Source organism: Poecile atricapillus, chromosome 18 (assembly GCF_030490865.1).
Source record: "Poecile atricapillus isolate bPoeAtr1 chromosome 18, bPoeAtr1.hap1, whole genome shotgun sequence".
In the NCBI taxonomy this organism is placed as follows: domain Eukaryota; kingdom Metazoa; phylum Chordata; class Aves; order Passeriformes; family Paridae; genus Poecile; species Poecile atricapillus.
The window spans coordinates 4,644,866-4,659,093 of NC_081266.1; the positions used below are offsets into that span (position 1 = coordinate 4,644,866).

General features: G+C 42.5%; 1 protein-coding gene across 8 annotated transcripts in view; it reads right to left on the bottom strand.

Moving 5' to 3' along the window:
- Window positions 1-14,228, bottom strand: part of CALD1 (caldesmon 1) — a 171,422-nt gene that overhangs the window by 15,080 nt on the left and 142,114 nt on the right. For 6 of the 8 annotated variants that reach the window (XR_009279084.1, XM_058852848.1, XM_058852845.1 and 3 more), the window contains 6 exons: window positions 13,859-14,005; window positions 11,565-12,591; window positions 10,891-10,965; window positions 6,277-6,419; window positions 1,660-1,909; window positions 383-523 (listed from right to left, as the gene is read on the bottom strand). Coding sequence is in view for 7 of the 8 variants with exons in the window: in XM_058852848.1 (XP_058708831.1) it covers window positions 383-523; window positions 1,660-1,909; window positions 6,277-6,419; window positions 10,891-10,965; window positions 11,565-12,591; window positions 13,859-14,005 (1,783 nt within the window). In the remaining variant the exon portion in view is untranslated. The remainder of the gene's footprint in view (window positions 1-382; window positions 524-1,659; window positions 1,910-6,276; window positions 6,420-10,890; window positions 10,966-11,564; window positions 12,592-13,858; window positions 14,006-14,228) is intronic. The other 2 variants (XM_058852851.1, XM_058852852.1) reach the window with 1 other exon arrangement.

Consider the following 14,228-nt stretch of genomic DNA (forward strand, 5'->3'; position numbering starts at 1 on the left):
ACTTTGTGGTCTTAAAAGATCTTTTCCAACCTAAATGATTCTATGACTCTACTCCAGCTTACAAAGCACTGCTATAATAAATTAAAAACAACACAGTAATGCAGCTCAAGGTTTCAAAAATAATTTTCTCTTGAAGATCCTTTTTGGAGATTCTTCATCAGGAAGTGACAGCTGCCAGTCTGGTCTCTATTTTTAGGAAGGAGCTCTAAATTTTCAATCATTCCAATGAAGTCTTTCAGCTAAGGGGTTCAGGCTAAGTCTATCAAAGCATTTTCTTAGGTCTGATTGCTTTTGATGTTGGATTGTTGGTTTGGACTACAAACCCCATTGTTTTTTATGTATGTTTTTTATGTTTTTAAATAGGTGCTAGTGGGGAGGTTACCTTGAGAGATGAGCCTTTAGGACTGAAACATTTAAAGGGTTTCTTGTCTTCAGATACACCATCTTCTGGCATCTTCTGGCGTTTCTCAGCAGCTTCAGCCCTTCTTCGTTCGATTTCTTCCTTCATCCTCCTCTTTTCCTCCTTAAGAAATATCAGAACTTTCAGAACTACATCACCATCACAAGGCTGTGTGCAGCCCTGTGAACATTTACCAGATTTTCTAAAAACAGCTTTTTATGCCAGTTGAAAAAGTTCAGTGATCTGCCTGAAATGTATAAAGGTGCAAATGCCAATCCATCAGAGTGTTAAGGATGCCAGGAACACAATTAGATCTGCCCTAGATCCTCCTCACAGTGAAGTCACCAAATTTATCTGTCATATAGCTCCACTTAAACAGAGAAAAAGGCTCAAGCTCAATTCCTCTGTATTCTCACGTCTCACACTGGTATTGTTCTTCTGTCCCTCTACTCTGGCACTTATTGTGCCAAGATTAATATTTAACGTGGAAAAATCAGTAGGTGGCCAAGGAACCCAAGATTAAATGCTTGCAGATCTCCCTCCAGAGCTGAGTTTTGCTTCACCAGCTACAAGTCAAACCAGAAACCCTCAAGGCAACCCCAGTGTGAGCACTGGTCAGTGGGTCTGACCAGCAGGGTATTGTGCAATCCTGCCAGCTACTGAGTTCTGCTGTAAAGAGCTCAGTACGTTAAAGGAATTGGCATTCAGCTGCCAGATACTATCAGTATTATTCATTTACCATTTGTTTTCCAAACAACTAGGATTCCTAAATGATGCACCAGAGACTTGGAAATCCTATTTGCAGAGCCCCTTGGCAGAGGAAGTACAAGAAAACAGATGTGTTGGATACTCAATATTTAAATAGACAAGAATATCTCCCTAATGAGATCTAGCCCATTGTAACTATATATAACATTAGCATTCCAGCCCATCTGCAGCAGATAAATTTTGACGTGCACTTTGTAATTCTATCTGTATATAACGTCAAAAAAAAATTCTGTGGCTATAGCCCTGCCCCAAGATTTTGAATCCCCAAGAAGATAAGAGCTTTGCAGCCATCACAGCTGAAATCCTGACTCGTGGAAACAGATATTGGAGCCCTGTCCTTCCTAAGGCTAGAATTAAAACCTTATTTCCTACTCTGGATGCTGCTCAGGTCTTCACTAGACAATGCTGCAAAGAGCTGTCAACTAATGTGAGGAGAGTGGAAATAAAATAGAAATAATGGAATAAACCAAAACTCCGTATTTCACACTTACCTCCTCTCTGATTTTTCTCTCAGCCTCCTCCTGCTTCTTCTTCTGCTCCTCTTCCTCCAGGATTTTCCGGCGCTCCTCCCGCCTTTTCTTCAGCTCGTCCAGCTCTGCTGCCGCCTCCTGCTGCTTCTCCTTCAGCTTCTCCAGCTCCTCGCTCTCGTTCTCGCCCCGGCGGCGCCGCTGATCCTCCAACCTCTTCAGAGCCTCCACTCCCGGCTTGGCCTCCTCCGCGTTCGCGCTCCCCTTCGAGCGGCTGGGAAGGCAAGGAAAGGAGAAACGGTGCCTTGGGATTTCCCTTCCCGGCCACAGCCACCTGCTGCCTCCTGCTCAGCACAGCCAGGCGCCCCAAGGTCCTTCCAGAACCTTCTGGCCCAAAACATTTCCATCAGGAGTTGTTCGGTACAAGGAGCACCTGTGCCACGTTCAGCGCTGAGGACGGACGTGTGCCACCCCTGTCTTGTGTGTCACAAAGGATGCTCTGACCCTTTGCTTTCCAGAGTTACCTTCTATAACTCTTCTAGATAAAGACAAGCACCTCTGGGGACAGAAACATTTACTTGACCCCGGGAAAACAGGAGGAAATAAGAGAGGGCAGAGAATCTTCCAGTCTCAACAGTGTTTTTTAAAAAAAACCCTAAAAAGGTTCCAATCCCAGCTAGAACACCCATCCCTAACTCCTCCAGCATGTATGAACAGAAGGGTTCATCAGCTCTTTGGCTTACATTTCATAGGGAAAATATGAGTTTTTGGTAAGGAAATGGAAATTATGAATGGTAACTTTCCACAGGAGGGAAGGGGAAGGGGAAGGGGAAGGGGAAGGGGAAGGGGAAGGGAAAGGGAAAGGGAAAGGGAAAGGGAAAGGGAAAGGGAAAGGGAAAGGGAAAGGGAAAGGGAAGGAAAAGAAAAGGAAAAGGAAAAGGAAAAGGAAAAGGAAAAGGAAAAGGAAAAGGAAAAGGAAAAGGAAAAGGAAAAGGAAAAGGAAAAGGAAAAGGAAAAGGAAAAGGAAAAGGAAAAGGAAAAGGAAAAGGAAAAGGAAAAGGAAAAGGAAAAGGAAAAGGAAAAGGAAAAGGAAAAGGAAAAGGAAAAGGAAAAGGAAAAGGAAAAGGAAAAGGAAAAGGAAAAGGAAAAGGAAAAGGAAAAGGAAAAAGAAAAAGAAAAAGAAAAAGAAAAAGAAAAAGAAAAAGAAAAAGAAAAAGAAAAAGAAAAAGAAAAAGAAAAAGAAAAAGAAAAAGAAAAAGAAAAAGAAAAAGAAAAAGTCCCCAAACCTAAAGAATTTGCACAGGTGAAGTGCACGCTTCCAACAGAGTGCGATAGGATCACCTTGTTAAATAATTACCACATCAGTGTTTAGACAAATGTCTGCTCCCTAAGTGTGTTTGATGTTACTGCTAAGATTTCTAAGTGTGCTACTGACAAAAAGACAGGAGATGAACGTATTTATGGAATTTTTAAAAAACTTTCTGTATTGTTGGTATCTTAAAAAAACCTGGATATAAATGACCTCATTAATGCAGCCAGTGTTGCAGAGTGCAATACCTCAAGACAGTAAAAATCAAAGATTCCAACAGTAACTGGTAGAGATGACAATATTAAAAACAGATTCCATATAAATTTGCAATCCAGTCAATCACACCCAATCCTGCAAAGATGCTCCTCATTCAGACAGATGCCTCGAGCAGATGGAGTCACACATATAAAAGAGGCTGTAGGACCAGAGCTAAATTATTTGTAGTTTCAATATCACCATAAAATCTACTAACACAGAGTTCTCTGCCCCCACATGATGTTTCCTACTGGAATGAAATTTGGTTCTAGCACGGCATGCGTGATTTAGGAATTGTATCACTATAAAAACATTTGACAAGTTAATTTGAGTGGCCACAAATAAGGGCTTGCATCAGGTAGTGATGCCAAATTACACAAAGGAACTCCTGCTTTTTTAAATGAAAAATACAATTGACCAAGTATTGGGAGAATACACTGGAAATTTAACTTGAAGGTTCATTTTGTCCTTTTAAAAACAGAGGGAAGAGCCATACCTGAGGTGTGATTTCAAGGGGGTGTCCAGCCTGGAATATTTCTGGTTCAGTTTACAGAAGTACTGAGAACCCAAAATATTCCACAACCCTCTACAAGGCACTGTGTAATTTCCAAAGATCCAATGCTCCTAATGCTGCACAGGACAAAAGAAATCCCTGGCTATCTTAAGGCTTTCCTGTTTCTTTGCAAGGTTGTAGCCACTCCAGCAAACAAATCCAGAAACCCCAGTATTTTTTTTTCCTTTGCCTCTTGATCTCTAAGTCTGTTTTGACAAGTTTTTTTTGCAAGCTTTGGGCCCAAAGAAGATGGAAGAGGTCACTTCAGATAGACAAAATTATTCCCCTGATAAGGGCAAACATTTGGCCTTCAGAATCAAGAGAATGAAGAACTTTTGCCAAGATTTTCCTAAGAAAGAGCAGCTCTGATCTCCATCAGCACAGAAGAAAGGTTAGACCTCAGTGCCCTCAGTGCAGTCAGCCTCAATAAAATTAGCAGCTACTCAGCTTTCAGCTGATTAAGGCAGTGGCAGGATCTGGAATGAACATTCTTCTTTGCAGACCTCGGGTGATTGTTTTGGCCTCCTCACAAAGAAGGATATTTAAAAGTTTTGAACTTATTTTATTCCCCTGCTGCTCACAGGTCTTCCCTGACTGGTTGTGCATAACCCAAACAATACACTGGCAACAATTATCCTTATTTTCCTCCACATCCAACTCTTCTGCAACAGATTTTGGGTTTTCTCTGTTCTCTGCTGTCGACATTGGGAAATCAGTGCTGAGGTGCTGGGTGGAGGAAGAGTTTTGTAAGCACCTCTTTGGTATTCAGAAATGAAGCTGGTTGCCAGCTTTCAGACAAGGAGGAAAAGGAAAGAAGTGGTTTGTGGGAGCCAAAAAATGTCAGAACAATGTGAAAAAGCATGTTACATCATATTTAGAACTTTTGCAGTCCTGTATGAGAACAGGGAGGAAGGCAGGTGGGAGGGGAGATGGGAAGGGGAAGCCATAAAATGGGATTTTATTCTGTGTTTCTTTCAGTGACTGACGTAGACAAAAAGAGAGATAACATTTTTCTTTAGCCTCCACTGCCCTATTTTGTTCTCAGTTCTCACCACTGAAAGTTAGCCAGGTTATATCCTTTCTAAATAGTATCTGATGTGTGCATTTAAATAAAATAAATAAATAAAAAAGGAACAAAGGACAGTTCCAGACAGGGCCCAACTCTGGACAGTTCATTAAAAAACAGGCCAAGAGCCCAAATTTGTACCTAAAAACCCAGCAAACACTGGCACCTCTGCTGATGTTGCCAAACCAAATCTTCTACTCAGCTGACAAAAACTTGTTGAACAGGCTTCTTCACACTTCCACAAAACAGTAGAAGATAAACAGAAATAAAACAAAAAAATAAAAGGAGTGGAAACTCAAATCTACATTTTGTCACTAATGCCTGTCCCCCACAGGAAGTAAAGCAAATGAAAAGACAACAAAAAAACATTTTTAGAAAATAATTCTCATGTTATTGATGATGTGACCCAAGTTTTGAGCAAGGCCAATTTCCTGCTGTTCCATCTCCACTGCTGCCTATCTTTCGGCCTTGGGTCAGGGGTCTCCAGGGTCTTTTGAACTGCATTTTATTTTGAGAAAGTTTGTTTTTCCCGGAAGAATCATGAAGGGAATGCTGAGATACAATAGCAAATCCCATCTGCCACGCTCAGATTTCTCAAAGTGCCTGGAGAGCTTAACCTTTCCTCTGCCTGTGTCAATGTAAAAGAGGAAGAGGGATGCAGAAGGAGAAAAATTTAAATTTCTAACCTACTCATTCCTAGTTTCCTGCTAAAAGGAAGAACGTAATTTCTATTTCATGTATCCCATGCTTTTAGCAAGCAGGATCCTTTTAAATAAAATTTTCACTAGGAAATTGTTACCTTCTTTGAATTTACCAATATAATCACAAACCAAATATTTCCTTAAAAAGAAAAATAAAAATCAAACTGTGACACAGCTTATAAAAAGGAAGAAAAAAAAATTAAAATAAAAAAGATTATTTGGCTAGGAAAGGTTTTTACCTAACTGGAGGAAATGCTTTTCTACAGAAGCCATTAATTTCAATGTTTGCCTTGAAATCAAGAGAGCAGCTTTTTCTAGAGCTACCAACTGGATTGTGCTTTATTCTGCTGATTAAAGGTAAGTGGGTAATTGGAAGGGTTGAATTGAATTGCAATAGGTGGCTGCAGTAAAAGCTGAGATCTGACTAAAAAAAATTAGAGAACACAAAATCTAGGGGTTTTGTCATTATTGGCCTCTGTGCAGATATTAGAAATAAGCAAGGAAAGCCCCAGCAAAGCAAATGCAAGCCTCATTTCTCCACGGAGGGAGCAGGGCCATTTCCATCTGCTTTTTGGGCTTTGTTGCTGCAGCAGGGTGGGGACAGCTTGGAAACTACAGAACCACAGCCCAGAGAACACCTGAGCCACTGCTGAGCTTTCCAGCCCAGTTCCTCCACTCAGCTGCCACAAGCAGAGACCCAGAGATGGCCCCTGACCTGCTGGGGCTCAGGCAAGCCCAGTTTTCACTTGGAACTCACCCAAAAGCGTTCTCAGTGGGTTTGAGTTTGGAGGCGGGGAGCTCGCGCTCTCCGTTCTGCGCCTTTTGCTCAGGAACGCCCTTCTTGCGATCCCAGACACTTTTCATTTCCTCTTTGGGTGCTTTGCCTTTGTCATCTTTTACCTGCTCAGAAGACAGCACAAATCACACAACAAAACACAAGACACACACACAAAAAAAAAGTCAGTGTGAGGCACTCTAAATAACAGCAGAGAAACATGAATTTCTTGGCAACTGCTTTAAAATTGTTTATGTGCTATAGGGCAGAAGTGGTCTGCAAAGCTCTGAACTGTGATCAACTATCACTTTGCTGTCCTGACCTGAATTCCAGGTCAAAGCACCCTGAAAATAATATTACCAGTTTTCTATAAAAGTTTGCTGTGGCCATGGGACTGTGCCACCACACTGCTTCACTCTGCAGCTGCACCCCCACTCCTCACTCCCACTGAAGCATCATTCACCTGCTGCTTCTTAAGATTTTGGGTTGCAAACTCTCTGGGACTTGCCAATACATATTTGGTACCAGGTTTAGGACATTGGTGCAATAAAAGTAACACAAAACCTCCAACAAATGTCAAGCTTGTTTGACAAAGTTCACTCTCAGCCTCACAGCAGAGAGATACTTCATTATTGCAAGAACAATAGCCAAAACAAAAAATCATCTTCATGTCAGAGCAAAACTTATTCTGACAAAAAGCACAGTCCTGCCTGGGGCTGGTCATGGGTAGCATTATAAGACATGAATATTTAAACCTATGAAGATGGAAGTGCTCTGGAAAATACCAGTAAAAATTCCCTTTATCCTTAAAAAGTTTTGTCTTATGATTCTTAATAGTGATCAAGAATATTTTGTGGATAAATTTCATTCTCCAGTATTCCTTCAGAGTTATGAGCTTGAAGTATTTATCAATACCACAGATGGCCTGAGCCCAGCAAGCTGAGTCATGGCTAGATGCTGGTAAAAGGAGAAAGTGAATTGATTTAAGTTATGTATCCTCAGGTAGAAATATCCTCTGTTAGTTAAGACTGCCAGCCAAAACAAACATTCAACAGCAGAAGATGAAACATTAACTCCAAAGTATTTATTTGCTTTCCCCAGCTCTGTGCTGAGGGAAGCTTCTAGCTGGAAATACCTTCTGTGTAGAATTGAAATGCAGACCTTTAGAAAAAGAATGCTTTGGAAGCCTATTGCAATCTCATTAGCTAACTAGAAAGATAAAGGACTTCTGTAACAGCCCTGTCTGCAACACAGGTGCTCTTAAAGGTGGCTTAAGATGCACCTTGAAATAAAAAGCAGAAGACAGCTTCACACCCCAAATGAAAAGAAATTCCTGTTCTTCCTCACCAAAGAATGACTCCTGGAGAAGCAAAACCTTTACTGATGAGGAGTGGAAAAAAGTACTGATGAGAAGCAAAATCATTACTGAAGGATGAGTTCAGGGTCTTCCAGGCCCAGATCCTCCTCAGGCACTGGATGAGGTGCAGATGAAGCCCCAGAGTCAGTGCCTGACTTCACCTGAGGCCAGGCTGCTGCTCCAAGAGATGCGACAGACACCGCCGCCTTTTAGCTGAGCTCAGGATGGTTAAACCATTTCAGCAGATTTGCTGCTGCTGGGGGATGCTGGACACAACCAACAGAGGCATTTTCTCTGCTCTGAGAGCAGGCAGCAGCAGTGCAGGCTTTTCCCACCCCCTCCTGCCAACAGGAGCTGGCAGCGGCTCCCTGCCGGACAAGAGGCGAGTTCAGCTTCCCTGGCCGTGCATTCCTTGGCCATGATGCTGCAACTGCTACAAGCCAGGCCACGACTGCCAGCGGCCTCAAGGAATGGTCTGCTGCTTTCTGGGCTGAGACAAGCAGGGCTGTTCATTTATCCTGGTGAATGCCATCAGACAGCATCATCTTCTGGGCCTTGCCAGATGGGGGTGAGCTGGTGGTGGTGCTCACAGCGGGAATCTCTGCTGCCTGCTAAAAATCTCCCAACCCTTCAGCCCCGGTCTGGGTGATGCTGAAAGCAGAGGTGCTGATTGGTGCAAGGTTTCTTGTGCCAGGATGCCTGTCCTGGGATTTTGAGAGCATTAGGTTTCCTTTGCTGAGATTTTCATCAAGACCTTCCTAAGTCTTATTTAAAAAGCCAACACTTCCAGCTGCCTTATGTATTCAGGTCCACTGGGGAGGGTTGTATCTCTTACATCTTAATTGAAATCACTGAGAAAACTAATATTAAAACAATATAGTTTAAAAAGTAATAGGTTAGGAAATAGCATTTCAGAAGCCAGGAGGATTTATGATAATGTGTCTGCATTTGAGAAAACCATTAACACAGCTTGGCCTCTTTACTCAAAAAGATGGTAAAACAAGATATCACAGAAGCATTTCACATCTTTTGGGCTCAATCCTTCTCCTAATTTCAATATCAAAGCAGAGATCGATTAGGAAAGAAGCAGAAACCTTTGTATCTCATTCCAAAGGCAGGCAACAGATGAAGTTCTTTGTCTTGTCTCACTGCTTCCCTACATTACAGACTAATTCAGCTTCTGCTGAATTCAAAAAGGACTCCACTTGGAGCAGACCAGTGTTATTACCTGAACTGAAATAGTTCACATGTTCTCAAAAATCTTGATATCAATCTAGAACATGACCAAAGGCATGCTAAACAAATTTCCAGCTTTATGTATTGATATTTTTATCCCTTTCTATACTGCCTGTTTTCTGATAGATTTTTATGCTGTTATTTGAGAGCTGAGATTTCTAAATCTTGAGTTTGAACACCTTCAGACTGAAGCAAATCAGTTATTGAGGTTGGAGGCCCATCTGGCAGATTTGATTCCTTACTTGGGCTCTGTTATTTGCTGAGTTAAAAGCTGTGGGCATCTGGGTCTAGGGCTTCCCTGCAGAGTCATCTGCCATCCCCAAATACCATGAGAAAAGCAACTGCTGCAGCATGTCTAGCCAAACTGGAAGCAGGAAATACCAGGAGTCTCACATCATGAGAAAGCTTGTTCTTGTGAACTTCTCAGGTCACTTTTAAGAACCAAAAACTCTGCAGAAGTTCAGAAAAAGAGACCTTTTTTTTTTCTTTTCCCTTGCCAAATTAATCAAAACCTGAACTTTGTGGTCAAAAGCAAAAGCAAAACCTGATTATTTAGATACATTCTATTCCCTCATGGTCTTGTTCATGAAACACTGGCATCCTCTTAGCTGCAGGCACATTCAGAAAGAGACTTCATTGAATTTGTATGTCCTGTAAATGAGGGGGGAGAAGTGGAGATTGGAGCCTGATCTTGCCTGACCATCAATTTTTGTTCACGTGTAAAGAAACAACAACTGAGATTTTCAAGACATTTTGAATGCTCAGGATGGGTATTCAGCATCGCAGCAGAAGTGGGATTCTATTAAGTTGTCTCAGCTTCAGCATCCAAAGATGGAAACACTAAAATCACAAGTAACTTTTATAAGTCTTGCCAATTTCCTGGAATAATCTAGCCCAGTGGGTAGGTTTTAAAAACATGATGAGAGCTCCAGGGAGAGTTGGCCAAGCTCTACATAAAAACAAGCAGGACAACTGTGTCTCAAGTTCCCCACAAATCAAAGTTTGTGGTCAGCTACAGACTCCTCTTTACATTTACTTGTAATATTCAAAGATTGCATGCAAAAGTGAATTGTGGAAACTGGTTCTGTCTTCTTAATATAATCCATCCCCTTTTTTTTTTTTTTTGTGCAGCTATTTCTTCACCACTCTCTGAGGGTGAGCTAAGCATCTACAGCATGTTCCAAACTCAAATGGGTCCGAACTTCCAAGGCTCTGAGCAGTCTCTGAGCAGTCTCCCCTAACCAGGATCAGGGGTTGTTTTGAGACCTGATGCATTGAGCCAAAACTGCTGCACATCGCTGAGCACTGCTCTGTGTCCAGCTGTCCCCTGAAGAGCAAATGGTCCCCAAATCTTATTTACTTACCATACAGTAAAACACCATGGCACCAGCTCCTGTGTTTACAGTGGAAATGCAATGCAGTACATTTGGTAGATTTTTCTCTTTAAAACAAAAGAAGAATCTTGGGTATGCACAGTTTTTATATCACGGGGTATTGCAGCTTGCGGGGGAATTATTAGTTAAGGCAGTCAGGTGGCCAAGAGGCCTAGATTATTATTATTATCATTATGATGATTATTATTAATTGATGATAATGATGATGAAATTGTTATTATTATGGTAGGGTTTTTTTCATAGGGAAAAAGTTCACAGTAAAGTGAGAGGAAACCAGGATGATTAGTTGATACTGTCCTGAAAAATTCATCCCTAGAGGGAAAACCATACTTGTGTTGTTGACTGAACTGAGTTTCCTGGAATATTTGTTTTAAGACAAACAGGAATTGGTCTTAAAGCCCCAAAAGAATAAACTACTTAAGAATTTACTTATTTTTAAGCACTTAAGGAGCTTCATCCCTATTTATTTCAGCAGGATTACCCATATTCTTGAAGTGGAGCACAAGCTTAAGTACTTTGCTGAAGAAGCAATTTTCACTTAAAGGTGCCTTATTTGCCTTCATATCTCAAGTTTCCCTATCACATCTAAATCAGTGGTTTATGAGTTACCTGATCTTTTATGGAGGTAGCTTGGAGCTTCTCTTCTGGCAGCTTTTCCTTTTTAGCTTCCACTTTTTCTTCCTCCTTTTTTATTTGGGTTTTCAATAGTTTTTATTTTTAACACAAGAACACCGCACCTCTTTGCGCCTCTCGTTCCTCCGCGCTGTGCTCGCGTACCAATCCAGTGTGCAGCCACAACTCCATCATGTGCTGCTGTGCCCCCTCCACCCTCTCCAACTCCTCCCATTCCTCCCCACCTGGGCTTTTCTCCATGCTCAGGTGTGCACAGAGCCCTTCCTCACCATCGCCTTTAGTGCACAGCATTCCTCACACAGCTCCACAGGCACTGGGAATATTTCCTGCCAAGGTGTGCCTGCCTCCACCTCATCTGTTACTGAGTCAGGCCAGTTTATAGCAGCTGAGGGGGGAAAAAGGCAGCAAAAGCACATGCAGAGGTATGAACGTGCAAGGTTTTCTTGGATGGAGTGAGGTCAGGCCTGTGGTGCACTGAATTACTGGCAAGCAGGAGGGGATTGATTTTTAAAAAGAGAGAGCGACAGCACAAGTATTAGTAACTTCAGTATAGGACTAGATCTGTGAGGAAACTCCAATTCCATCTTTTCTTGCATTACATTTCACACAAACCACAGGTGTCTTATTTTGGTGCAAAATGTTTACTGTACCTGCTTTTTTAAGAAAGCTGCTTGAGGTTTTTCGTCTTCTACTTTCTTCTCTTTTACCTGTTTATCTTCTATTTTCTGTTCTTCCATCTTTTGTTTTTGCTTTAATTTCTCTGCTTCTAGTTTAGCCTTTTCCTCAGCTGCCCTCTTTTCCTCTTCTGCCTTTGCCCTCTCCTCAGCTGCCCTCTTCTCCTCCTCTGCTTTCTGTTTTTCCTCAGCTGCCCTCCTCTCCTCTTCAGCTTTAGCCCTCTCTCTTTCCTCAGCTGCCCTCTTCTCCTCTTCTGCCTTAGCCCTCTCCTCAGCTGCCCTCTTTTCTTCCTCAGCTTTTTGTTTTTCCTCAGCTGCCCTCTTTTCTTCCTCTGCTTTTTGTTTTTCCTCAGCTGCCCTTTTCTCTTCCTCTGCTTTTTGTTTTTCCTCAGCTGCCCTCTTCTCTTCCTCTGCTTTTAACCTCTCCCTTTCCTCTGCTTCTTTCTTTTCTTGCTCAGCCTTTTCCTCATTCCTAAGCTTCTCTTTATCTACAGCATCAGTTACACTTTGTGTCCCTTCTGGCACAGCATTTGTATCATTCTCTGCTTTGTGTTCCTCTGCATTTACAGTTACTGCCTCTTCTTTATCTGTGGATTTTTCTGCTGTCACATCTACCTGATTTTCCTCTATGGGGATCTCCTTTGGTTTCTCCTCCTGTACCTCCTCCTTGTCTTTTTCTTCTTTTTTTCCCTCTTCTTCCCCATCTTGCCTCCAGTTGTTCCTTTGGTACGATTTGGTAACTGTTTCCGTCTCCTCAATCTCACAGCGTCCTCGGCGCGTTTCAGCCTTCTCCTCTTTCCCCGTGGTCTCATTTTCTTCCACATTGTTTACTTCTCTCCTGCTGGGCAGTGACAAGCTCCCATCTGTGATCGTGGGGTCAAATTCCTTTTGGCGTTCCAGGGCTTCCTGCAGACGTTTCTGGCGTCTCTCCTCCCGTCTCGCCAGCCTCTCCAACAAAGCAGCTTCATCATCTGTAGAGCGCTTGCTTTCCTCTCCTGCCACACTATGTAGAAGGAAAAGGTTTGCATTAAAAAAAAAAAATAAAAAATTCTTTCTAACAACAACATGCACTTCACTGTTTCGAGGAAAAGATCCTGCTGTAACATCATTCTTGGGCTGGGAAACACAACAGGCTACACAAACACAACAGGTTATACAAAAAAATTCAAAATTCTGCTGCTGTTTTGCTAATCTATATCCATTCTCCTTGCCTGAAATAGATCACTTCTTGTGCTCAGCATCTATGAGCACTTGCCATCACAATTCTGGTTTCTTCTATCAATTGTGTTATGGCCACTGGAAATCTGGGTGTATTATTTGTGACACCAATAATGTGTCACATTTAGTTTTAAAGCTAAAGTGATGGGCAGACAGGAAGGCCACTCATCTTGTGACAAGAGGGTGGTGACATGAGTGATGTGGTGTCGTGGTTTAGGGGCTACAGGGGCACTGCTGGGTTGACTTGATGACCTTCAAGGTCTCTTCCAACTTTGATGATTCCATGATTCCAAGTGTCACCTCCTCCCATGAGCTTTTCTGCTCTTTATTCCTGCCCGGTGCTGGCTCCAGAGCTCACACCCAGCACCTTGCAGGCGTTTTGCAGCCACAGCTTGAGGACTGGCTGCCACCCAGCTCTTTGGCCACACAACAGCATCACCCCTGTGAGCAGAACCAAAGATGTGGTGTTTTGTGAGGCCTGAGAGAATCTGAAACCACCAGGAGCCCCAGCTGAATCACCCCACAGACAGCCTTGAGGACACCTGGATATGAGCCATGAGCATGGCCTCAAGCCCAGAGTCAGCCATGCTCCCACCCTACCATGGAGACACAGCCAGGGTGATCCCCTCAGTGTGAAGTCCTTCTTCATTTTAAGGATGGACAAACCCAGTTTTCACAAAAGACATGAAATGCTTCACACGAACACTCTCAATGTCAGAACAAAAAACTGTCTTTTATTCTCTGACTCCAGTATTTATAGTCTCAACTATGACCAGGGATTGGATAATTAAGTTACACCTTCCCAAGCACACTGGTCATGAGAAATGTCCATAAAAAGATGTTTCTTAGAAGGAATGTGATAAACAACTTATGTTTATAGGACTTTCATGGGAAAGTAACTAAAACTGTGAAAACATTATCAGAAGGCTTAATTTTCAGGGCGACACCCAGTACTTCAAATTCAAGCACCAAAGCAAACCTCTTCCAGATACTTCTCTGCTCTGAACAAAAATTACCATTGGCTTGAACAGGAAACAGCATCAGACATTTACCTGTTTTGGGCATTAACCTCGGATTTCTCTGTTACTTCTCCTGAGAGATCTCCCTCTTCCTTTTGCCGCAGCCTCTCCTGCCGAGCCCGCCGGCGACGTTCTCTGGCGGCTTCTTCGTCATCGTCATCGTTTCTCTGGTAGGAGAGCCTGCAACAGGGAAAGGGGAACAAAGGTGTTATTGCATATTGGACACTGAAAAAAATCCCAAAAAGCAGTTTTCTAGAGCGTGGCTACAGTGCCTGCTCCATGTGCTCTAGTGAAAATACGCTGTCAAATTGAGGCGCATAATTTCAAACCCCGGTTTTCTTTTGTTTCTCAGAAGCAAACTTGAGAAAATAGTCCCTGTGAAGGCAGCAGCCACACCACACCG